Genomic DNA, 26,984 nt, shown 5'->3' on the forward strand with positions numbered 1-26,984 from the left:
ACTGGTATGGAAAACTAGGGCCCTGAAAGGGGGAAGTCCTGTAGCTATAAATCAGTTTGTGGGCAGGATAGGTGGGTCCGTAAGGAACCTGCGGCTAGCTAGAGTCTCTACCATATAAAGGGATACTGAAGGTAAGTAACTTCTAGCCACAGATTCCTTACCTTATAATAGATACCAAAGCAATACCTCCTCGGAGGTGGGTCTGTGGACCAATTTCATATGAGGAAGTCCTGCAGGACCGAATGGGCAAAATGTCCATGCCTACGGACCCGACTGACCAGGAAGTAGTGCTTGGTAAATGTGTACAGGGAAGCCCATGTTGCTGCCTGGCAGATGTCCAGGACCGTAACTATGCATGCTAACACAGTGGGTTCAGAATTTAACTCTAGTGGAATGAGCATGCAAACATTCAGGGGGCTACTTCTTAGCCAATGCATAGCAGATTTCGATATAGAGCACAATCCATTATGAGATGTTCCTCTTCTGTATCACCTGACCTTTCTTTGCTCTAACATACCCTCGAACAGTTGATCGTCCACCCGGAACAAGTGTGTGCAATCAAGGCAGAATGAGAACGCTCGTTTTGGATCCAGATTGTGAAGTCGCTCCTCTTTCTTAGAGGGATGAGTGGGAGCCTAAAACGTAGGCAGTGATGGAATGGCCTACGCGAAAAGGAATCACCACATTTGCGATTAAGTAAGCTCTCGTACAAAGCACCAGTATGTCTGGGTATATGTTCAGATAAGGAGGCTTGGATGACAAGGCCTGAAGCACACTGACCATCCGTATAGATGTTATAGCCACAAGAATGCCGTCTTGATGGTAAGGAGCCTCAGTGGACAATTAAGCAGGGGGTCAAAGGGAGCGCACATAAGAAAAGTGAGGACAAGATTAAGGTCTCACTGGGACATAATAAAGGGAGAAGGTGGAAACAAATGCTGTAAACCTTTCAGAAACCTATTTACAATTGGGGATTTGAAGAGGGATGGCTGATCAGGCAACCGCAGAAAAGCCGAAATAGTGGAGAGATAACCCTTCAGAGTGCCCAGTGTATAGTGTACAGCCCTGCCGGGTAAAGGATGAAAAGGAGATCGATTTTCTTTTTATACTCCGTCTCTCAGATTTCGCCCAACAGCATGCGTAAACCTTCTTGGTGGAGGAACGCCTGATTGCCAAGATAACGTTACAGACTTTAGGAGGAAGATTGAAAGCAGTCAACTAACACCGCTCAATCTCCATGAGAGTTGACAGGATTGGATGGAGAACCCTCCCCAGCTGCTGCGATAGAAGATCCACCCGAAGGGGCAGCCTGACCAATGGTCATGCTCAGCAACTCGAGATATCGGGCTCTCAGAGCAAAATTTGCAGCCACAAGGATGAATTGGGCCTGGTCGTTCCTGATCTTCTTGAGAACTCTGGGCAGGATTGGTATGGGTGGAAAGGCGTAAAGGAGGCCTGAGCTCCACTCGAGACAAAAAGCGTTTCCGAGCAAGAGCTGCCTTGGAAACTTCAGCGCACAGAACTCCTGAAATTACCTGCTCTTGCCGGTGGCGAACAAATCTAACCAAGGCTCTGCTCACTGCTGAAAGATACCTGGCGCCACCTCTGGATGGAGACACCATTTGTGATCCACAAGGCATCTATGGCAAAGTTTGTCCGCTCTGGTGTTCAGAGAGCCAGACAGGTGTTGCGCCACCAGGGATATTACCTGATGTTCCAGACATGTCCAGAGACAAAGGGCCTCTTGACAAAGGTTCCACGAATGGTGTAGGCAACAGGTTTCCCCCAACTGGCACAGCCCAACTGCGGGGATTGCAGACGGGCCCCTTGACACCAGAGGACCCCGGAGAAGAAATAGGAAACCCAGTACAGACCCCCTGAAGCAGTGGAGGAAAAGCTGAATAGCTACATGACCTGCAGTGGGGGAATGGGATGGCACCCACTGTGGAGACCAGATAATAGAAAGACCGTCTGGACAAGACACCTCTGCACATCCGTCCGGGACCCCTGGCATCTTACCCAGCGGCGTGAGCCCCACAATTGCTGAGGACTGAGCGAGATACTCTGCTGGGCCTAGGATCTGTTAAGCACTGGTCAAGAAGGACCTAGTCGCAGATTCCTTATGTTAGAGGCGTCGTGTCTGCCGTCGTCATGACGTTCGCGTCGTCAATATAACCGCCACTCCGGTGCACTGACGTCAGTACTTTTCATGACATTCCACGCCAGAAGCGACTGACCATGGTGTGTAAAACCAGATAGCTAGGGCCCTGAAGTGAAAGAGCCCGGACACTAAAAACAATTGCACAGTGCGAGGAGGATGGGTGGGTCAGTAAGGATTCTGCGGCTAGATCATGTCTCTACCAGATGAGGCGTTACCGAAGGTAAGTAACTTGTCCGCAGATTCCTTACTATGAACAGATACCCAACCAATACATTCCCCGGAGGAGGGACTACGGAAAAGTTGACACTAGGACATCTTGAAAGACCAAGCGGCCAAACAGGCCCTTCCTGCGAACCTGAAGTCCAGGCAATAGTGTATGGCAAAAGTGTGCAGAGATGCCCACATGGCTGCTTGACAGATATCTGATATGGGGACACCACGCTGGAGAGCCGTGATGGCTGCTTTTGCCCTGGTGGAATGATCTCCAAGACCTTCAGGAGGATCCTTCTTCGCTCAGGCGTAACAGATTTTGATACAGAGGATAACCCATCGGGATATAGTCTTCTTTTGGACAGCACGCCCCTTCTTTGCACCCACATACCCTTTAAAGAGTTGGTCATCCACCAGGAACTCTTTGGTTCGATTGAGATAGAATGATAAAGCTCTTTTTGGGATCCAGATGATGGAGCTGTTCCTCTTCCTTGGAAGGGTGCGGGAGTGCATAAAATGTGGACAGAGTAACCGATTATCCCATGTGAAAGGGTGTTACCACCTTAAGCAAAATAGATGCCCTTGTAAGGAGCACTACTTTATCCGGAAAGACCACAGGTAAGGAGGCTGAGGTGATTGTGCCTGCAGTTCGCTCACCCTCCTGGCAGAGGTTATGGCGACTAAAAAGCGGTTTTTATAGTGAGCAACCGTAAAAGGCAGTTGTGCAGCGGCTCAAACAGTGCGCACATCAGAATGGTGAGGACCAAATTAAGGTCCCACTGTGGCATGATAAAAGGGAAAGGGGAGGGGAACAAGTGGGTTAACCGCTTTAAAAATTTGTGCACTGGAGGGTATTCGAAAAGAGAAGGCCGATCAGGCAGCCGAAGAAAAGAAGAAAGGGTTGACAGGTAGCCTTTTAGGGTGCCCAGAGCAGAGCCCTGCAGGGCCAAAGAAAAAATAAACATGAGAACGTCTGACAGGGAGGCAGAAAGAGGGCCCTCAGACTGCTCTGTACAATATTTACTAAACTTGCGTCATCGGCAGGTGTATACCGACTTTGTGGAGGGACGCCTGGCTGCCAGAATAACCTCACAGAATTCAGGAGGAAGGTCGAAAGCTGTCAACTGTCGCCTCTCAATCTCCACGCAAGGAGGCGGAGGTGGAGGACCCACCCCTGCTGCTGTGACAGAAGATCCTCCCAAAGGGGCAGACTGATTGGAAGATAGATGTTCAATGCCAAAAGCTTGGGATACCAGACTCTCCATGCTCAGTCCGGAGCAACAAGAATGACTTGTGTCCGGTAGCTCCTGATCTTCTTGAACACTCTGGGCAAGAGTGGTATGGACGGAAAGGCGTACTGGAGGCCTGAACTCCAATAGTGACGAAAAGAGTCGCTGAGCGAGACCTGCTTTGCAAGCTCCAGTACGCAGAATTGCTAACATTGCCCATTCTCTTCGGAGGCGAAGAGATCTAACCAAGGCTCTCCCCACTGTTAAAAGAGTCCTTGTGCCACCTCCAGATGGAGACGCCACTCGTGATCCACTAGGCACCGTCGGCTGAGTTCGTCAGCTGTGGCATTCAAAGAACCAGCCAGATGTTGAAAAACCAGAGTAATGCCCTGTCGTTCCAGCCAAGTCCAGAGGCACAAGACCTCTTGACATAGGGTCCACGACCCCACCCCGCCCTGTTTGTTGCAGTACCACATGGCAGTCCTATTGTCCATGAACACCTGAACTAGCCTTCCCTTGATGGACAGCAAGAAGGCTTTTAGTGCCAACCGGATCACCCAAAGCTCCAACAGGTTTATATGGATCCAGGTCTGCTGGAGACCAGAGTCCTCTGATCTCCTCCTCTCCCAGAAGGCCGCCCCATTGCAGAAGGGACGCATCCGTCACTACTGTGAAGTCTGGATGGGGAAGGGAGAGGGGTCTGCCCTTGACCCATTATGGTTTGATAGCCACCACTGCAGGTCTTTTGCAGTGCCCTCCGAGATCTGGACTAGGTCGGTGAGAACATCAGGTCCCATTGTAGAGCCCGCATGTGGCATCTGGCATGGTCTACAAGTAAGCTGCAGGAGGCCATGAGGCTCAACAGCCTCAGTCATTTTCACCGAAACCCAAGATATAGGCCGAAACATCAGTATCATGGCCTGAATATCCTGGACTCACCGTTCGGGAGGATAGGCCCGAAACTGCACCGTGTCCAGAACCGCCCGATAAAAGGGAGCGTCTGGGAGCAAGTCAGGTGTGACTTTGGCACGATGGTAGTGAACCCCAGCGAATGCAGGAGGTTCGCCGTAGTCTGGAGGTGACAGACGACTGCTTGAGACGAGCCCACCTTCAACAACCAGTCGGCGAGATAGGGGAAGACTGGAACCCCTGATCTCCGTTGATGGGCTGCGACCATCGCCATCACCTTAGTGAACACCAGAGGGGCACTGGTGAGGCCGAAGGGGGGAGCACTGCAAGCTGAAAGTGCCCATGGCCCACCATAAACTGCAGGTAGCTATGATGGGCAGGCAGGACGGGGATATGAAAATAGCCATCCTTCAAGTTCAGCCCTACAATCCAGTCTCCAGGGTTCAGGGCAGAAAGGACCTGAGCTAGGGTGAGCATCTTTGACTTCTCCTTTTTGAGGAAGTAGTTGAGGGCTCTGCTGGAGAGGATAGGACGAAGACCTCTGTCCTGCTTTGGGACTAGAAAATAGCGGGAATAACAACCAGAGCTTATTTCTGATTAGGGAACCCTCTCTATAGCTCCCTTGTCCAAGAGAGCTTTGACTTCCACGCGAAGAGCAAGGTGATCCTCCATCAGCCATTGTACACTGGGAGGCATAGTTGGAGGGGTAGTCTCGAAGGGAGGGAGTAGCCCCTTTGGACTATTTGCAACACCCACCTGTCCGAGGTGATGTTTTGCTAGTGGTGGAGATGATGGCGTATTCTGCTACCGACTGGCCGTGAATGATCCTGGGGATCGGACTAGGAAGGTTTTGCGGTGGAGGAGGGGATGGTGGCTTGGCTCGACTTCTGGCCTTCTGACCCCTCGTGGGTGGGGTGAAACGCGGCTGCAGTTCCTCAGAGGCTGCTGAGTTTGTGGGGCCCGCTGGCTGGAATAGGGTTGGGGCGGTTGGAAGCCCCTTCCATAGCCACAATAGGGGCGGAAAGCAGACGCAGGACAGGTGTGGAAATGAGGCCCAAGGATCTGGCCATTGCCTGTGAATCTTTAAGCGCTCAAGAGCTGCGTCTGCCTGGTCTCCGAAGAGACGCAAGCCATCAAAGGGCATGTCCATGAGGTATGCCTGGACATCCCCTGAAAAACCAGAATTATTTCGCCAGGCATGGCGCCTGATGGCCACCGTCGAGTAAATCACTCTGCCTAATGAGTGTGTCAAGTCCAAGCCGCAATGAATTGCGAACTTTACTGCATCCCTCCCGTCCGATATTGCCTGAGAGAGCAGGATTTGGTCCTGCTCCGAGAACCTAGGCAGCACTTGCACAAACATGTCCCATATAGAATGGGAATAACAGCCCAAAAGGCATACAGTGTTCACTGACCGCAATGCGAGGCTGGTGGAAGAGAAAATGTTCTTCCCAAAGGTCTCCAGCTGTTTGGATTCCCTCTACGGTGGGGGGAAAGGGAACGCACCACGGTAAGTGGAAGACCGCTCCACCGGTCTGTTAACAAAATGGCGCTGTGACAGGCGCCGCACGCCTTGAACCCTGACATCTTTCTACTGGACATTCTAACACACTGAAAGAAGTCAACAAAAGTCGAAAAAAGTCTGTCAAAAGATGACAGGGGGTAGCTCTCTTCAACTGTTCAGCGCTGGCAGGCACGGAAAGAAAAGAACTGACGTCAGTGTGCCTGAGTCATGGTAATATTGATGACAGGGACATGACACCTACAATGTCAAGCGGAGTCGACCAATGCCATCTACCGGCGTGCAGGAGTACTGCTATTAAAAAATCTGCCAGATCCACCCTGATGCCTGGAAGTTCAAATTTAAGGAATCTGCAGCGAGATGTCTCTGTCAGATGCAACCCCCAGAGGGTTTGCGAGATCATTCCACCAGAGCAAAGGCTGCGCTAGCACGCAAAGTTACGGTCCTGGACATCTGCCAGGCAGCAACTTGGGCCTCACTGCATACATTCACCAAGCTCTACTGCCTGGACAGTCAGGATGGTCAGGATGGCATTTTGCCCATTCGGTCCTGCAGGACTTCCTCATCTAAATCAAATTTGATGACCCACCTCAGGAGAGGTTGTGCTTTGGTATCTATTCTAAGGGGAGGAACCTGTGGCTAGAAGTCTCTATCAGATGAACAAGTTACTTACCTTCAGTAAGGCCTTGTCTTGTAGGGACTCTATCTAGCCACGGATTCTTTACCAACCCACCCATCCACTTTGCTCTGCAAACGGATTTATAGGTACAGGGTTGCTCCCTTCTCAGGGCCCTGGTTCCATACACTATTGATCACAGTTATTCATGGTTCTGTGCTCCTGGCGTGGAAAGTCCCAAAATGAAACTGACGTCAGCATGCTGGGGTGGCACCTCTTTAGGCCCTGTGCAAGTCACTTCCTGCGAGGATCGCCCGACAACACCATGCAGAGTCGAATTACGGTACGTTCCGACATGCTGGGGTATTACTCACGAAAAAAATTCCAGATTCAGTCTGACAAGCTGGGGATAATTAGAAGGTGAAAAATCTGCTGCTAGTAGCAGATCGCTCCTGATGCGCAGACCTTGGGCTCTGACCAGGCGGAGGCTGATGCTCCGATCACTTACTCTTTCATTGAGGGCATCTTCGGGAAATGATAACGCAGCCCTCCGAGGCGAGGTCACCATGGATATCAAAGACGTTAAATGAGATGTGGCGGAGATTAGCCAACGGAAGGCTTCAATGGAGCAGAACAGCTACATAAAGGAAGAACTTGACAACTATAGAAGTGAGCTACTTGAACCGCAGGACCAAAACACTAAACTCCAAATCCATCTAGAAAATAGATCTCGCCATTTGATATCAGAATCATAGATGCCCCCAACACAAGTAGACTCCGGTGACCTGGAGAACTAGGTCATTCACCCTTTCCACCATATACTTCCAGACCTCACCAGGAAAGAGATAGTCCTTGATCGAATGCATACAGCATGCCGCCCGTCCAACGCAGTGGACAAATCATAAGATATCTTGACATGCGTCCACCTCTTTTGACAAAAAAGAAGCTATAATCTTCGCAGTAAGAGACCATGGCTCAACACTGTACCAGGGTGCAGAGGTGTAGCTTTATCAAGAACATTCTCCTATCACTCTCCAACAGCGTTGTTCACTTCAGGCAGCCACGACCTTCTTCCATGAGAAACGGGTTGAATACAAATGGGGCCAACCGTTTTGCTTGATTTTCGTGTGGAATAAGGAAACGCACATGAATCCGCGCTATGGAATTGTCATGGTCTATTCTGGGATTGGAAGAGCCTCACCATGAGAATGACCAACTTACTCTGCTCCACAAAGCACAGGCATGCCCAAGCATCAACAGAAGCGAATGCAACATCTCTAAGAAGGTGGCCCATAAGTCGACAGCAGACTTGACTAGCCGAGAACCATCAGTACTTCACCATCTGCAGAATCATAAGCCAGCCCAAGACCACTAGCCCAGCTAACCTCCCTGACTTTAGAAGCCTGACATATTTACAGCCGGTCCCCCTCTATGATGCTTACACATTCTGGTCCTGCCTGGGGGTAGTGGCCACGGTCAGTATTCGCAGGCAGATCCCACAGATATATTTCAATTCACCACAGAGACGGGACGACCGAGGCCAAATATCCCCTTCTGAGACCACTCGTTTACACTAATTGTTGACACAATCTTCCTACATATAGTTCTAAGGACTCCCATGGAGGGGACTCGTTAAGTTATCATTCCCTTCCTCAGTATGTTCTCAACCTCCACCCATGGCCAGGCTCCCCGACAAGGTCCACTCCCTAGAGATTGGAAACACTGAACACTCAATTCATTTTTCACCCTCTATGGTAGCCTTCTGCAATCAACCCTGCACACATAGTTAAGATACGGAACTTAAATGTCTGAGGTCTCAACTCTCCTATGAAACAACTAGCACTCCTCTCCTTGCTACAAGAATCACACTGCAACACTTGCCTCCTTCGAGAGACACCTAAAGAATGACTAGAAACAGATGAAGTCCCCACTGGTTTGATAGGCAGTACTTCTCCTTGGGGCCTGCCAAGAAGGCAGGGGTGGCGATCTTTTTAGCCATTAACTTTCAGGGCCAAGTTCTTCAGCTATAAAAGGTAGTAACTGGGAGACTTCTCTGCCTGCAAATCTCAAAGTTTAAACCTTCAAACTGGTTACACCCTATGCTGCCAATGACCACCAAGGCAGTTTATTCTTAACACAGTCACCTCATCTCCAGAGGCAGACATACTAGTGGGCAGAGACTTCAACCTAGTCTCAAATACACTGCTTGAGAGATCAGCTCCAAGAATAGGACAAACAGGGGCATTCACCGCAGAGGGCCAGTGCTGGCTCCGGGATATAGGCCTGATTGAACTTTGGCGGTATCGTCATCCCACCTTTAGAGACTATACATGCATCTTTGCCTCACACCAAACCTATGCCTGGATTGATTACTTTTATACTTTCCCCACAACTCGTGGCAGCCACCACCCAGGCAGATGTGGGTTTCTCTGCGCACTCTCCCATCTTGATCTCCTTCCACATATGAGGACTGACTGCCTCCCACAGGACGTGGCGACCGAACAAAAAACTGCTAGCATGTGACTCCACATTAAGGGAAGTCAGGAAGTTGACCCAACAAATTTTCCAAACAAACGACTCCGGATACCTTCACACCCCTCATTTGGGACACGTTGAAAGTGGTAGTCAGGAACCCCAATAGCTATATTTACGAGATTAGATAAGATCAGGCGAGACAAACATGCTGCTTCAGAATAGCAAGTGAAAGCTTTAGAAGGGGTATGGAGACAACGAACGCAAACCAGAACGGAGTTCAGACGACTAGTTATTGATAAGGTAGAGTACACTCGCTTGCGTACCAAGAAGAAATAGTACACAGGGGGCAACAAAGCCTTTTCGCTTATAGGCTGAGGGCCCAAATCCTTAAGTGTAGGATAACGGAGATCCAGTCACCAACGGCCCACAGAACGCATAAAGATATAGAACTTGCACAGGCATTTAAATGATTTTACGCAGAACCCTACACTGCGGAGGCGGCAGACCTCACTGAAGCAGTGGCTTACATATCTGTGGCTCCCACCGTGTGCCTGCCAAAGCTAGGGCCAATCACACTGGAGTAAGACATCCAAGTTGGAGAAGTCCTTTCTGCCTTAGCACAGCTTTAAAAAGGCAAAGCCACAGGACATGAATGGCTTGCAAAATATTGCTGTCAAACTAGCTCCCATTCTCACTCGCCTATACAACTCATTTGGAGACGGGGCACCCTTACCAAAACAATGCGGGAAGCAGTGATCACTGTGATCCCCAAACTGGGTAAAGCGTCTACACTGTGCTCATCCTACCAGACCATACCCCTGTTGAACGTTGATGCCAAGCTCATCACAGTCATACTGGCAGCTCATCTTAACCCTTACATGCAGGGCTTAATAGATTCAGATCAAGCAGGGTTCAAACCTGAAAGAAACTGTGGCGACAATACAAAGCAACTGCTGCACCATATAGACAAAGCTACTTGCCCTTGAACCCACGCAATACTCATGTCGATCGATGCAGAAAAATAGTTTGATTACATTAGTCACTTATTCGGCTGACTTTAGACAAGATGGGTTAAGGTACATGGTTCAAAAGGTGGGTTAGGTGCAGCTATGCCAGCCCAACCACCCCACCCAGGTGAAGGTTATCGGCTGGAACTCGCAGGACTTTGATATTGCCACTACCTTTTGCCCTATATATGGGGCCTCTGGCGAAGCGGATACAGGCGAATGCACAGATTAAGGGCAACGCTATAAGCCACCAGGAACACAAAATAGCAATTTATGCGGATAATATAATGGTGACCCTCACCCAGCCTTACTCCTCACTGCTGGTGTTCCTAAGGGGGCTTGAAGCGGTTGGCATATCTGGCTTCAAAGTTAATATTGAGAACTGGAAGGACCGCAACCTCATTGTCTGACAGAATGACATGCCCGTGATGGAGCATTTTTCCCTCCCTATGAGCAACCCATTGGGTGCCATATCTGGGTCTGAAAAACTATCCCACCGAGAAAACAGAGGAATGTAATTATGTGAACCTGATTGCCATGGCTTGTTCAGATCTGAAGGCCTGAAAAAATGTAACAATTATAAACATCATATATATTTTTTAAAAACTGATTCATCTTTTGTGGTGCGTTTTTGACTTTAATGCCCATCTTAAATAATTATGAGACCTTTCATTGACATTTTGTGCTATTTGGGATAGATACATTTTACTATTAATTAGGTTTTGCTCAGCAAGATTTAATATAGGCCCCATGTCTTTTCTAATGAGGTGATTGAGTTAATGAAGCTACACTGGTTTGAGGCCGTTTCAGTCTGTGAAAATCTATACTGCTATACTACTGTAAGGTAACCATGAGACTCCCACCTCGATAACTGGGATAATTCAAACATGTGAATCCATGAAAAATCAAATGTTGGAGAAAGCACCATAGTAAATTGGATTAGGTACTAGCAGCCTCTTGTTTCAGTGTTCTTACACATGAGTGAAGGTATACAGTTTTCATGAATATTATGCTTCCTTGATGTTTCTGGTTTTAATTAATTTGGTGCCTTTAATTTCAATACATAACAGCCAGCTATAGAATAAATGTTAAAAGTCTTAAGTCTTAGGGGCTTAACAAAACAAATACTGTACTCTGCTTGGAAATAATCATGCAGATGACCTATGCGGTCAGCTGAGAGATTGATAAACACACTGGAAATCCTGCACATTATCAACGCTCTCATTTAAATGATCATATGTTCTGCTACAGCAACGATGCATACAGCAAGCTGCTCGGATGGGTTTTGAGAGCCAAAGGAGGGAGTCCCTAGGATTATGAAACAAAGCTCGGTGCCAGATGTATATTTTGAGGGATATCAATGTCACAAAAAAACAGGCCCAACACCTAATGGAAATGGCAATAGTTCTCTAGTAATAACTTACCTGATTGAGGTCGTGACAATGTCTGCTCTGGAGGTTTAGGGTGCATCAAAACAAAGGGTAATTCTACTGACACATCCCTGTGGAAAGGAAGCAAAAAGGAAAGCAGTAATTTATTGGAAAGAAAAGTCTAAAGGAGGGTAGAGGGGGAAATGAGAAGAAAAGTGAGTGAAAGACTAACAGAGGGCAGAGGCAGGGTAAACCAACAGAAATGAGGCAGTGCTGTCAAAATTCAGCGGGTTTGTCAAAAATGTGTAGGAGAAAGAAATGGGAGAAGGGAGAAAAGGAGACAGCATGAGAAAGGACAAGAATGAAAGGGGAAGCCAGGAAGGCTAAGAGTGATGCTGAGGAGGTGTGTACTGTACTCACCCTCCACGAGATACCACCAGCTTCACTTTCACTCTGTAGGACACCAAGATACCCAACACCTCCTTATTTGCTCCTTCTTTAACTCTGCAATGAAATTGTCAATCAGTCAGCATAGATCTTTATCAGACACTGATTGGGACCTGCTGCATCCTCCTTGTCATCAGTCTGCTGCCCACTTACCTATGCAGTGGTAGATGGCACATTTAGTGACCCTCGAATACATTTTTGGGTGCTGTATTCAACCGTTATTAACTTCTTATTGTTACCCTGGTATCTTAGCAAAGTTAAAGTCTTTTGGTGCCTGCTTATTTGTCCTCAGCACCCAATGATCTACTCCTAAATGTCCCCTTCTCTGACCCATGCATTCCACTCATGTCCCATCTTCCCTTGGCCCTTGCTTCCATAGTACTCTCTCATAAATTACTGTGCTCCGCACACCACCACTTCCTCCTTAATACCATTCCTGGTAATGCTTCGTGCACCAGTAGATACTATTGCTGGTTCCACTAGTGTCCATCCCCAATATCTCATGCTGCCTCCCAAAACTGTTCACCCCAAATATGTTCACCCCAAATATGTTTTGTGTGTCCCTTAGCAGTGCTTCCTCCTTTGGTCCTCTGCTGAATCCTCCAGTACACCTTCTCCACTACCACTACAGGCAACACTTTTTGCTACCTCTCCTAGCTCACGGTTAAACATGGTCCCCTTCTTTCAAAACAAACTGCTGTCTCTCCAAAGAGACCGTTCCTCCAGGTGTCTAATTTATCCTCTCTTTATTCACATTAATGCACATCAATATTGCCTTGTTGGCGGCCCATTGTTGTCCTGCTCCACACACTTCCCCATCTGCCATAGACCAATGCAGGCTACACATAGTGCCCCTTCTTCCATAACCCTGCTCCTTAAACTGACCCCTCTCTACAACCTCCTAGATGGCTTCCTTCATTTCTTACATGGTGCTGGACGCCAGGTTTGTGTCCTCGTGCTTCAGTTTTCCATCCAGAGCTAGGCCCCGTTTCTCGCGATTGTTGGTTAGAAGGGGCGTCAGTGTGTAGACTTTACAAAAGGTGGAGCTGGCAGAGACCTGGTCACTAGTGGGAAGAGAGACCAGAGAATTACTATGACTGACTGACTGACAGACAGACAGACAGACAGACAGACAGACAGACAGACACACACACACACAAACTTCTCAAAATAGACCCACAGGGCCAACTTCTGCCAGAAAAAATAACACTGATATGAGGATGGAATGCAATCATGCCCTGCATCTAAGCATGGGTTTTCATCTAACATGCATCACAAAAACAAGGGTACATGAGAAAATGGACTTGAACTATGCCATTACAAGTCAAAATTCAAATTGTAAATCATCAGTGCGGACATCCAACAAAACTTGTGGACATGCTGTGTACAAGACAATTAACTTATCCCATCAATAATACTAGACTTTTTCAGAGATGCACAAGTGGAGCTTTAGATACTTGGGGCTCCTCCACTGCATTATTTTCTCATTCAGACACTTTTGTATGTATAATATGACAAGTAACTACCTAGGAGCTGAAAGCACTCCCCAATCAATCACAAACCGTGTGTAGCTATTTTTCAGCTATTTCACACAGAGTGCTGCTGGGATCCACAAAAGAATGAAGCAACTGGTAGAAGGTAGTCGAGAACATCCCAGCAGTATTTGGATTATTTAATATGACACCTGTTCATTGTGTTTTCTTATCTGGGTCTCCCCATCTTTCTGACTGGTTGCAAAACTCAATTCCCCTTTAGTTAACATCCACTCAATAGATCTGCTATCCTTAAAAAAGTTATCCAAAATGGGAACTCCCTTCACATTCAGGGGCAGGATGTGTGCGTTGGACACGATAATTATTTGTGAGTTTCAATTTCACAGACAATAGTTTTGTAAAAAGCTAAAAATAAAAAACAAAAGGTAAATTCGGCTATTGGCTCAAGTAGGGTAGTACTGAACAAAGGAATACAGAAGCACAGTACATTCCATAAGACAGTACAACAGATGGAAGTGACAAAGTAAAAATATAATGAACCAAGTTAAATTAGGAATACAAAATAATCACATCATGAAGACTTTTTATCACTAAAAATGTGTTACATGTCTAGTTCTAATTTCAACTCTTTCCCATTTCATCTAATGTAATTTGGTTACAATTGTGTCATTTTGAAACAAAAAGTTACCTCTGATATTAATGCTTCATCTGTATAGGCTTTAAGCTTGGGTGCCTGTCTGCGCATGTATGTGCTTGTGCGGCACAATATGTCATGTCAGCCATGAACTTCTCATTTAGTATATATTTTCCCCCACAAATGTGTCTATTTTTAGATCTTCGTTTACAATGGGAAAATAACGTATGCTCCAAAATGCAAAGGAAAGAGTGGAAAAGAAGGTTTTCACAATCTCATAGCTACAACTATTGTTTTAGCCAACACTCCTATAAATACGGCATTTACAGGAAAGGAACAAAGTCCAATAAGCCTTATTTGTTACTTACACACCCAGACCAAATGCCCAAGACCACCAAATGAAATTTAGGGCCTGATTTAGATCTTGGTGGACGGATTACTCTGTCACAACGGTGACAAACATCCTAGTCTGTTGAAATAAAAATCCCATAAGATATAATGGAATTTATATTGCGGGACATCAGTCACCATTGTAACGGAGTAACCCGTCCGCAAGATCTAAATCAGGCCCTTAGACTGGAAAGTCTCTTTCATGGCAGGGACTACCAAGACTGAGATTTTCAGATGAACAAATAGTACACTTTAAACAAAGCCTTGTTAACATCAAAATCAAGAACATACATTTCCACCTGAGTTCTTGGATTAGCACTAAATGACTATACAGAGGTTTCATCAGCTTTCACGAGGGAAGAGGTTTTCGATGAATCACCATTTATTTGTGAAACACTCTACAAGGTTAATTTGCTCATAAAGCAGGCACATTTTTCACTCTGTGAACAGATGCAACTGCAGCCAAAAAAGCTGTTTTCCATGTCATCAGTTTCATTTTACTGGATGTCAAGACTGTGAAAGGACTGAGTAGTAATGTAGATACACCATTTTGAAATTGCAACGCTTTCCAGTCTTCCCAACTCTGGGCATGTGAGCATAGTCAAATTAAATGCCTCAACAGTGTCTGTGAAAAAAGAAAATCAAATATTTTTTTAATTTCCCCTTGCATCTGTCACCTAAAGGACAATCCACAGACAACAGTTTAGTTGACAGAAATGGCCAGGTAAGACAAAAAAAAACAAAAAAAACAAGGTCATGGGAGCATTAAATTAATCTTTCTTCTAGAGCCAATCAGAAATATATTAACTTTTATTAGGTCTCGCTGGCGTTGCAGCGCGAAGCGCTGCTGCCAACGAGAAACTATTGTTGCCGTGATGCCTCTCAAGGGAGACAGACCTGGGCACGAGCCGATTCTGGTCCGGGCACGAGCCGATTCTGGTCTGTGAACACGCTTCACAGTGTGCCCGGACCAGAATCGGCTCGTGCCCAGGTCTGTCTCCCTTGGGAGTAAACAGCAACAATAGTCTCCTTGGCGGCAGGTCCCTTTCACCCTCCCAAAATATCATTTTCTGTTTCTTCCCCCTTGCACTCACTTGCTGTTGGTCTGCCCTTCTCCGGTGATGCTCTTCACCCCCTCCGCTGCTGCTTCCGCTGCCCCGGACCCTCCATGCTTCTTTCCTTGGGTTTGTTTTGTTTATGTCCTACCTGGCGGGTTCCCGGAAAGCGTGTGACTCCCCCTGGTCACGTGTGACTCTACAGTCCAATTGCAAGACCCCGGCAGCAGGCGTGGGCCAATCACTAGCCGCCTGCTACATGGGCAGCCAATCACAGACAGACTGGGTGAGTGTTGCGCGCACGCCGTGGCGAGTCTTTCGCTCATGGCATCTCTTGCACGCGCTGTTTTCTACAGGGCCGCGGAGTAGGGGTCCGGCTGCATGTCCTGTAACTGGCGCTTCAGCTTCATCCGGAGAACGAGAGGACCATCCCCCGCACGCCCAGCTAGATTCCTCACCGAGGCAGGTTATTTGTGCCTTTGTGCCCTCTGCTCCTCTCGTCTTTTGTGCCCTTCTGCGCCACTCGTTTTTGTGCATTTCTGTCCTCTGTTCCACTCGTTTCCCTCATGTTTTGTGCCTTTCTGCCCTCTGCTCCTCTCCTTTTTTCTGCCCTCTGTTCCACTCGTTTTTTTGTGCCCTTCTGCCCTCGGTGCCACTCGTTTTTCCCTCGTGTTTTGTGCCTTTCTGCCCTCTGTTCCTCTCGTTTTTTTTTGTGCCCCTCGTTTTTTTTCCTTTTGTGCCCATTTTGCCCTCTGTCCCACTGGTTTCCCCGCCGCTGTGGACCCCTTCCAACACTACATATTCACCAAAGGCTTGTGTGTGTGTGGGTCGGTGTGTGGCTCTTTTGTGCCCTTCTGCCCTCTGTGCCACTCGCTTTTGTGCCTTTGTGCCCTCTGTGCCACTCATTTTTCCCTCTTTTTTTGTGCATTTCTGTCCTCTGTTCCACTCGTTTTCCCTCTTTTTTTGTTCCTTTCTGCCCACTGCTCCTCTCGTTTTTGTGCCCTTCTGCCCTCTGTGCCACTCGTTTTTCCCTCTTTTTTTGTGCATTTCTGTCCTCTGTTCCACTCGTTTTCCCTCTTTTTTTTTGTTCATTTCTGCCCTCTGCTCCTCTCGTTTTTGTGCCCTTCTGCCCTCTGTGCCACTCGTTTTTGTGCCTTTCTGCCCTCTGTGCCACTCGTTTTTCCCTCTTTTTTTGTGCCTTTCTGTCCTCTGTTCCACTCGTTTTTTTGTGCCTTTCTGCCCTCTGCTCCTCTCGTCTTTTGTGCCCTTCTGCCCTCTGTGCCACTCGTTTTTGTGCCTTTCTGCCCTCTGTGCCACTCGTTTTGCCTCATTTTTTGTGCTTTTCTGCCTTCTGCTCCTCTCGTTATTTGTGCCCTCTGTTCCACTCGTTTTTTTGTGCCCTTCTGCCCTCTGTGCCACTCGTTTTGCCTCGTTTTTTGTGCCTTTCTGCCCTCTGTTCCTCTCGTTTTTCTGTGCCCTTCTGCGCCACTCGATTTTTCCCTTTTGTGCCCCTTTTGCCCTCTGTCCCACTCGTTTCCCCACCGCTGTGCCCCCTGTGGACCCCTTCCAACACTACATATTCACCAAAGGATTGTGTGTGTGGGGCTCGGTGTGTGTGTGTGTATAGATGCAATCAATCAATCAATCAATCAAAGCATTTATATAGCGCACTACTCACCCGGAGGGTCTCAAGGCGCTGGGGAGGGGAGGTCCGCTACTGCTCGAACAGCCAGGTCTTGAGCTGCTTCCTGAAGGCGAGGTGGTCTTGGGTCAGGCGGAGGTGGGTCGGGAGGGAGTTCCAAGTCTTGGCGGCCAGGTAGGAGAAGGACCTTCCTCCTGTTGTGGCTCATCGGATGCGGGGGACGGCGGCGAGGGCGTGGCTGGTCGATCGAAGCTGGCGGGTGGGAGTGTAGAAGTTGAGGCGGCTGTTGAGGTATCTTGGGCCTTGGTTGTGTAGGGCTTTGTGAGCGTGGGTGAGGAGACGGAAGGTGATTCTCTTGTTGACCGGGAGCCAGTGCAGGTCTCTCAGGTGTCCGGAGATGTGGCTGTGTCGGGGGATGTCGAGGATGAGTCTTGCTGAGGCGTTCTGGTTCCGCTGGAGTCTCTTCTGGAGCTTGGCGGTGGTTCCGGCGTAGAGGGCGTTGCCGTAGTCCAGTCGGCTGGTGACGAGGGCCTGGGTGACCGTCTTCCTGGTCTCGGTGGAGATCCACCGGAAGATCTTGCGTAGCATGCGCAGGATATTGAAGCAAGACGAGGAGACGGCGTTGACTTGTCTGGTCATGGAGAGGGAGGAATCCAAGATGAAGCCCAGGTTGCGTGCGTGGTCTGTCGGTTTGGGTGCGCTGCCCAGGGCGGGGGGCCACCAGGAGTCGTCCCAGGCGGAGGGAGAGGAGCCCAGGATGAGAACTTCCATCTTGTTTGTGTTCAGTTTCAGGCGGCTGGTCGATATCCACTCGGCTACGTCTTTCATTCCTTCGTGTAGGTTGGCTCTGGCGGTGGCGGGGTCGTTGGTGAGGGAGAGGATCAGCTGAGTGTCGTCGGCGTAGGAGAGGATGTTGAGGTTGTGTTGGCGTGCGATGGCCGCAAGGGGGCTCATGTAGACATTGAAGAGGGTGGGGCTGAGCGAGGAGCCCTGAGGGACGCCGCAGATGACTTCGGTGGCTTCTGATCTGAACGGTGGAAGGCGGACTCTCTGTGTCCTTCCGGCGAGGAAGGAGATGATCCACTCCAGTGCCTTCTTCTGGATTCCGACGTTGCTGAGGCGCTGCACTAGGGTGCGGTGGCAGACAGTGTCGAATGCCGCGGAGAGGTCCAGGAGGATGAGGGCCGCTGTTTCTCCGTTGTCGAGCAGGGCTCGGATGTCATCGGTGGCAGCGATGAGGGCGGTCTCGGTGCTGTGGTTGGCCCGGAAGCCAGACTGCGAGAGGTCGAGGGATCCATTCGTCTCGAGGAAGGCGGCCAGCTGCTTGTTGACGTTCTTCTCGATGACTTTGGCCGGAAACGGGAGGAGCGAGATGGGGCGGTAGTTTTTGAGTTCGGTGGGGTCCGCTGACTGTTTCTTGAGTAGAGCGCTGAGTTCAGCGTGCTTCCAGCTCTCAGGGAAGGTAGCGGTGTCGAAGGAGGTGTTGATGATGTCCCGCAGGTGGGGTGCGATGACAGCGTCGGCCTTGTTGAAGACGTGGTGGGGGCAGGGGTCGGTTGGAGATCCAGAGTGGATGGTGTTCATCGTGCGGATGGTGTCTTCGGTGCTGATCGGGGTCCAGGCGCGTAGGGTGGTGGTGGGGAGCGTAGGTGCGGTCGTGGGGATCGTTGGTTGTGTGCTGAAGCTGTTGTGAATGTCAGCGATCTTGTTGTGGAAGTAGGAGGCGAGGGAGTTGCAGAGGTCTTGAGATGGGGTGATGTCGTAGTTTCCGGCGTTGGGGTTGGAGAGCTCTTTAACAATGTTGAAGAGTTCCTTGCTGTTGTGTGCGTTGTTGTCCAGTCGTTCCTTGAATGCAGTTTTCTTGGTGGCGTGGATCAGTTGATGGTGTTTTCGGGTGGCGAGCTTGAGGGTGGTCATGTTGTCTGGTGTAGGATCTCTGCGCCAGGTTCTCTCGAAGGCTCGGACAGCACTATGCAATAGGTCTCGACTTTGCGAGAGCTAAAGCTATTGGCATTGTAAATGACTATGCATTTATCTGTTTTCAAAACCAACCCATAAATAAAAAGGTTTGTCATTTACAATACCAATAGCTCCAACTTATGCAAAAGGCGAGACCATTGCATTGTAAATGCTTGTGTCCCTTTGCAGGCAAGTATTCCTCCGAGACCTAAAAACAAAGGCGGTATAAACTACAAATAAATAAAAAAATTTAACATCTCTATGTATAATTTTGTATAAACATTACACATTTCCACAACATATGGGTCCACATTTTGTATACTTAGAAATACAATGTTGCACTTGTTCGTCCTCAGGAAGAGAAGTTTAAAGACCAACCCATTCCTCAAAAAAATTCTATTTATTTGGGTGAACACCGTACATTCTAGGACATTTAGCCTGAGTAGCCTTTTATACCATTCTAGTTAGACGTTTGTGTTCTGTTGAGTAATGAATGCTGTGTGGGTCTGGTCTATACCCTTTTCTGTTATGTCTCATCATCGCCGTTCTCGTGTAATCTGTTGGTGCTTTTTCTGCCACCTAAGATTCAGTACCATCTCCCCCAAGTATGCACTCTCTTCTCTCCTGGTGACCTTAAAATGAGATTCTTCTTCCAGGGTCCATTCCAATAGATATTTTCACAGGATGCACCCAGCACCATTCACAAGACAGTAACATTTTAACTCAGCTTCCACTTTTTGGGCTTCGAAATTACACTGAATAGGTTTGACTGAGACCCCAAGGATGTTGATTGCTAATGAATGCAATCTGTCCACCAACCTCCACCAATATTCACTAGTCACACCATAGGACCGCAGCATACATACACAAGCATTTGCAATGTCATTAACAATGCCAATAGCTCAAACTTGCGTAAATGCAAGACCTTTTGCATTGCAAATGCTTGTTTTAATTAGTGGGCAATTTGTTCTGTGCCTAGATCATTTAAAATTATTCCCTTGCACATCCATGTGAATATAGAACCAAAGAAGCCAAAATTAACGATAGATGGTAAAGAGAAAGAACCATATTCAGATAGTGAGAGTTAATACTTAGATGGTGAGTGGAAAAGGCTTTCTCAAAGATGAGTCCAGATTATCTGTTAAGCAATTCATTTTTGGGACACATAACCAATAATTACTTTTAATGGAGAGCTGAGCATATACTTTTCACTGATAAGAGTCAGGAATTATTTAAAGGACTCAGGGAAACCACTTGAATACAAACATATTCCCCAGAGAAGCCTCCTCATCGGCTATATATTAAGTGCAATGATCGAACTTCTTGTTCCCCTGACACACATGGAAATCATGAGAGATGACCTAAATGACATATCAAATTAAATAGCTCTACTTCGTCATCGAGTTGATGCTATTTATGAGGAGCATTGAAAAGCTTGCCCACTATGTGTGCTGGGTAGCTCTAAAGCCCTGACAGAAAAGTGCTAAATGGAGCAATCCTCAACCAAGGGACACATTACAGTAACCACCCTGCACGGCAGGACAGAGTAGGTTGCCTTCTTGCTTGTTCAGAACATACCAGTGGCATTGCTAGGAACAAGGTTTGTACTGCTTCCAGGAAAGAAATCCTTTGGTACAAAACAAGATAATCTTGAGACGTAGGTTGTGTACAAGATAATCTTGACACGTAGGTTGTGTTTAGAGAACATTATGCCCACTGGAAAAAGCTGCTCATACACTATACGTGGTCAAGAAGGTTCCCAGATCTACATGCAAATGAATAGATTGTCACAGACAAGTGTATCCTGCAGGTCCGCATACCCGGACGATATTTTACATCGACCATCACCAAAGGTTATTTGAGTCTAGAGGAAGATTAGGACCTGACTGGGTTGAAGGCTTTTTCGATATACATGGCGCAACAAAATTCTAAATTTGGATTCCTTGACCGGGAACTGCTTCCCCTCCTCCAACAATAACTCCTTAAGGACCTCCCAAGCAACTACTTAAACATGCCTCACATCACTTATAAGATCAATAAGTAACTACTCACATTAGACCAATGAAAAGTAGAAGTTTTTTGTTTTTTTAATGTAACATTTTTAAAGGATTAGATTCATTGGATGGATACATTTTGGTTGTCACAGAGAGAAGAGCCACAGCAATAGAAACTTAAAAGATGGTGGGAAAGGTTCACAAATAAAACCAATTTGAAGCAATCCAAACCACAAATGTGTCCCCATGCCACATTTGATTGAGGAAACATTACCTGGTCTCCATCAGCAAAATCTTGAACTAAAAAGGCATCAAGGGGTTATTAAAAATGATAATGAACCAACAACAGCATACATGGCTCAATCTATTTCTGGGACCATAACAACTGCAGAAGTAAAATGCTTATGTTTACCAAGTACTAAAATTACCCTAGCAATGCTTATTGTGTTTGAAATCCTCAACCGCAAAAAGAACAATTGATGGACAGAATGTTGAACAATGTCAAACATTCACCCCAGTACAGAGATCTGGGCCTAAATGCATCATTTTGTTTTCTACCCATGCCAATCCAGTTTAAGCCCAATCATATGCAAATCAGTCTTGAGACTGTTCCCAATGGGATCAGTCCTGCTCGAACTGCAAGGCCAGGTCCTCCCCAGACAGGAAACAAGCACCCTGGGACCAGTTTCGGTATTTTACCCCTCATCAGCCAGACTACCTTGACTCTGGTGGCATGGAGAGCACAGGACACATGTCTGGGCATACGCGTACCACTCGGGATGACAAATTCAAAAAGAACAATTGATGGACAGAATGTTGACCAATATCAAACATTCACCCTTGTACAGAGAACTGGGCCTAAATCCATAATTTTTTGGTCTGGCTGATGAGGTATTACCCCGAAACCGGTCCAAGGATGCTTGTTTGCATATGGCCGAGTCTGAACTGGGGTGGCCAAGTGAGCACAAGAACGTTGATGATTCAACCCAGATCTAACAGTGACTGTGGGTGAGTGTCTGAAAAGCTTCAGCGTTCCGTCCATCATCTTATTGTGTTTGATTGTTTGCCTTAAGTTGGCAGAGTATGCCCAGACGTGGGTTCCTTGCTCCCTATGCCACTGGATTCAAGCAAACCTGGCTGATGAGGGGTGTTACCCCGAAACAGGTCCGAGGATACTTGTCTCCTGTCCAGGGAAGGCCTGGCAGTGCAGGCTGGACTTTTCCCAAGAGGTACAGGGTCAAGACTGATTTGCATATGGCTGGTCTGAAATGGGATGGAGAAGTGAGCAAATAAAACGATGATCGATTCAACCCAGACCTAATAGTTACTGGGGGTGATTGTCTGAAAAGTTTCAGTGCTCTGTCCATCATCTTATTCTGTTTGCGATATCCTCAAACTTCTGCTGCAGCCTTGCAGTTGGTAATCAACTGGTGAAGCAAGCTAGAAAAGTGTAGTCAATCCAGACGAGGGGAGAGGAAGAGGACCACAAGGTTGACAATTTACATATATACACCTTCAAACCGATGGCTACAGAAAAATCCAAGTTATCCATTTCTTCACAGGAAGAGGACGTAGATATCAATGATCAGGAAGTGGTCTACATTATATCAATGTCCAAACCCTAAACTTGAAGAAAAGCAAGGCAGTCTTAAGGTTACAAAATTTGAGTAAAACTATAGTGTCTCTACATTGAAACATGCCAAAACAAATGTAAGAAAAAAAAACAATTGTCAAGGCTGCCTGCAAAGAAATGTACAGTGAGGACAAGGGAATTTGTCTCAAATTGATTGTTAACAAGACCCACCACCAAATACTATCGCACATGGAGATGAGTTCAGAGACTTTGGCGTAGTTTGAGACACATTTGGGGAGAAAGGCATTACAGAGGTCCATCCTGGATCCCTATAACGTCTTTACCCCAAATGAATCTCCGAGTACCAACATTACAAGAACCAGTTTTAAGCAATTCACTCTAGTGCACTAGTGCACTTGTGACCTTCGAAGAGATAGAAAACATATTTGGACATGTTCAGGGCTTTTCCTACCTTGTATCTGGGTGCAAATGTTTGAATATGTAAAATCTCATGTTCCAGAATCTGCAATTCTCTTACTTTCTCATGGGTGTAGAACAACAGTTAAAAACACCGAAAATAGTATATGTCAAATACTCTAAATATGAATCCGTTTAAGCTTTGAGTATTACATCAAGATCCTTGCTTAGCATTCTATTAACAAAGGCATGTAAAACACGAGTCTATTCAATTTAATGTACATTTTTTTAATTTACAATATCAGCAGACAGATGGATCGCCAAGGAAGCTATCAGTGGTGGGTGCAAGCTTCTTCTAATCTTATATTGAATGTGGTATTTTACAAACGGGTGGAAGACGCTTTGGAATGCAGGACTTCTAATGTCGGTATTTTAGAAAAGACAGTCCTTCTACTGCCGACACAAAGGGGTTCCGGATTAACTATCAAGTACAAGGTGCTCTTAGCCACTTACCGTTCAACATACGTACACACAAGCTTTCTGAAGGTCTTGACGACATACAGGACTACTTCTGTGACCTGGAGTGCTATTTAAATAAGAGAATACCCTGTCCAAAAAATTAATTAAGATTGGGAAGTTTTTAGGGACAGTTCCAATTGATGACATTCTTTACACAGAGGCTTTGGGAGGGGTGGAAATGAGAGTGACAGGCATATTCTAGCTTTCCTGCTTGAAGATTTTGTATAATCAGTTTTTGTCTGCAGAAGTGCTGACACCACACGATTATCCTCAAGCAACTTTCTTTGGCTTTTTAGTTCTCCATTTCACATGTCTCAACGCTAATCAAAATAAGACCGTGCCCGATTAGGTTTCATTTCTTATACAAAAAATGCTGCCAACACCTTATTTTTGGTGAAAGAAAATCAACAAGCTCTGTCCTTCAACACTGCTCAGTCAAGTAACTAAAGCTCTGTGCCACACACCTACAGTGGAAGGAGTGGGGTTGGAAGACAGGAGACCATGATGGGGAAGAAAGTGCCATATTTGCAAAAAAATAATTTTTACTGGTTTTCCCTAGCAGGTGTACCTACAAACACAGAAAAGACATAACACAACTTTAAGTGCTGCTAATGAGGGAGAAGAAATGAATGCAGAATAAGGTCAGTATTTGAACAAATGGTGCACTGAGCCCTTTAGCTCTCACCATCACTTATTTCTGTGAGCTGCAGTCTAGGTCTCATTGATGGCCACAAGCTATTGAGCTTTATTAATAAGGCAACACTTCTGTTCATACATAAAATACCGTAGAGATGCTACACAACCTTTCTTCTACAACTATTATGTTTCGACCATGCCCAAATCCATTCCCTACAGGGTACCCAAGGATTAATTAGCCATTTGAAGATCATTATATTTCTCTTTGAGAAAAATCTGTTGAATTTATTTATTCACAATTTTCTCCTTCAACATGACAACACTCTCCAATGTGGGAGGGAACTGAGGGGCCACTGGGGAATCTGTGGTTAGATAGTCTCTACCAGAAAGTGTGTTAACAGTGTTAAGTAACTTGCTCTTCTGATCTAGATTTCATATCACAGATGTGTCCCCCTTTGAATAGATACTCAAGCAATACCTCCTAGGCGGTGAGTTCATGAAACGACTAAACAAAGAAATCTTGAAGGACCGAGCAGGCAAAGTGCCCTTCTCAGCCGACCTATTTGTCTAGATAGCGCCTTGTGAACATATGTGGTGACGCCACATAGTAGCTTGACAGAAGTCGAGACCAGTCACACTGCAAGCAAAAGCAGGGGCAGCAATCTTGGCCCTGGTAGCATGAGCTTGCATGCCCCTCAGAAGGTTGCATTTTGGTCTGTGCGTAGCAGATTTTAATGCAGAGTATAATCCAGCACAAGATGGTCCTTTGCTACACAGCCTTGCTTTTCTTTGCTCCAGTGAACCCCAAAGTGCGAGTTCGTCCACCCGGTGCTCTTGGGTACGATCAATGTAGAAGCTGAGAGCCATTTTAGGATCCAACCAGAGAAGTTTCTCCTCCACCTTAGAGGGGTGAAGTGGAGCAAAGAATACCAGAAGAGTGATGTTCTGACCAACATGAAAGAAAGTCACTACCTTCGGAAGGAAGGAGGCTCAAGTATGCAGAACAAGCTTGTCCTGGTAGAAGGTGGTGTAGGTTAAGTAAATAGAAATGGCCTGAAACCCACTGACTATTATGTAGATGTAATAGAGACAAGAAAGTCTGTCTTTAGGGTAAGGAGCCTAACAATACAACAGTGGTGGGGCTCAAAGGATGTGCACATGAGGAATGTATGGACCAAATTTAAGTCCCATTAGGGAATAACAAATGGACAGGGGTGGTGGTTTTTGTAACATTTTGAGGAAACACGTCGCAATGGGTGATTTAAATAATGATGGCTTGTCTGGCAACCGTAAGAAGGCCGAAAGGGCCCACATGCACCCTTTAACAGTGCCCAAAGCAAAACCCTGCTGGGAGAGGGACAACACAAACAGAACTTCAGATACTTTCGCATGGAGCGGGTTGATCTGTTTAGCAGCGCACCAAGCCACAAATGTATCTCAACAAAAGGCATAATAAGATTCGGTCGAGGGATGCCTAGTTGCCAAGATGACATTCACAACTTCTGGAGGAAAGTTTAAGTACTCAACTGTCGCTGCTCGATCATCAAACGTGAAGGTGTAGGTTGCGCAGGTTTGAGTACAGAAGGCTGTCCTGCTGCTGCAAAAGGAAATTCTCCAGGAGAGGAAGCCTGATAAGAGAAATAATACTCATGGCCAGGAGTATGGGATACCATATTCTCTATGCTCAATCTGGCACCACTAGGATGACTTGGGCCTGGTCGATCCTAATCTTATACTGATCTCGGGACATAAGACGTATCAACGGGACGGCATACAAGAGTCCAGAGTTCCACTCTAATTAGAACGCGACTCAGGTCGAGAATCAACTTGGAAACTCCAATGCATAAAAGTGCAGACATTGGAAATATCCCCATGGTGCTCTGCCTTCAAGGACGAAAGAGCCCGCATTTGCCATCTGGCATGCTTGACCAGCAGGAGGCCATCCGTCCCAGCAGTCTCAGATTTACTCTCGCTGAGACAGGGCAGAGGTTGAAACATCAGGATCATAGCCTGAACATACTGGACTTTTCACTCCGGAGGATATGTGCAAAACTGCACCATGTACAGAATGGCTATAATGAAGGGGAGCGTCTGTGAAGGTGTGACATTGGCACGTTGATAATGAACCCCAAGGATGTTAAGGAGTTCGCCATAGTCTGGTCGTGGTTGAGGACTGCCTGGAGTGAGCCTTGTTCAACCATGAGTGGTCAAGGTAGAGGGAAGACTTAAAATTAAACCCCAGACCTCTGAGGATGTGCTGCTATCACTGATATCACTTTCTTGAACATGCAAGGGGCGCTGGTACTGCCGAAATGGAGCACAATGAACAGTGGCCTACTGTGAACTGCAGTTGACTCTGAGCCAGTAGTACCGGCATGTGGAAATTCACGTCTTGCCGGTCCAGTGCTACCATCCAGTCTCCAAGGTTGACAGTAGACCAGACATGGACCTGGGTTAGCATTTTGAACTTGACTTTCCGCAGAAAGGCTCCATCCTTTTTCGGCAGCAGGACGTGGCGGGATTAACAGCCATGGTCAACTTATGACAGAGGTAGCCTTTTATATAGCTCCTTTTGACACAAGAGCCTGCGCTTCTTGCTGCAAGAACGAAAGGTGGTCCTCTGTCAGCCGATTTGAGGGCAGTAGAAGGTGCAGCAGGTTTTTAAGAAATGGTAAGGTGTAAGCGCACTGAACAATTTGCTGGGTCCACCTGTTCGAAGTTGTCGC

General features: G+C 46.9%; 1 protein-coding gene across 1 annotated transcript in view; it reads right to left on the reverse strand.

Moving 5' to 3' along the window:
* Positions 1-26,984, reverse strand: part of ARRB2 (arrestin beta 2) — a 347,548-nt gene that overhangs the window by 11,202 nt on the left and 309,362 nt on the right. The window contains exons 11-13 of the mRNA XM_085638335.1: positions 12,873-13,010; positions 11,920-12,003; positions 11,554-11,630 (exon numbers count right to left, since the gene is read on the reverse strand). Of these exons, the coding sequence (XP_085494461.1) occupies positions 11,554-11,630; positions 11,920-12,003; positions 12,873-13,010 (299 nt within the window). The remainder of the gene's footprint in view (positions 1-11,553; positions 11,631-11,919; positions 12,004-12,872; positions 13,011-26,984) is intronic.

Source organism: Triturus cristatus, chromosome 12 (assembly GCF_964204655.1).
Source record: "Triturus cristatus chromosome 12, aTriCri1.1, whole genome shotgun sequence".
NCBI classification, from domain to species: domain Eukaryota; kingdom Metazoa; phylum Chordata; class Amphibia; order Caudata; family Salamandridae; genus Triturus; species Triturus cristatus.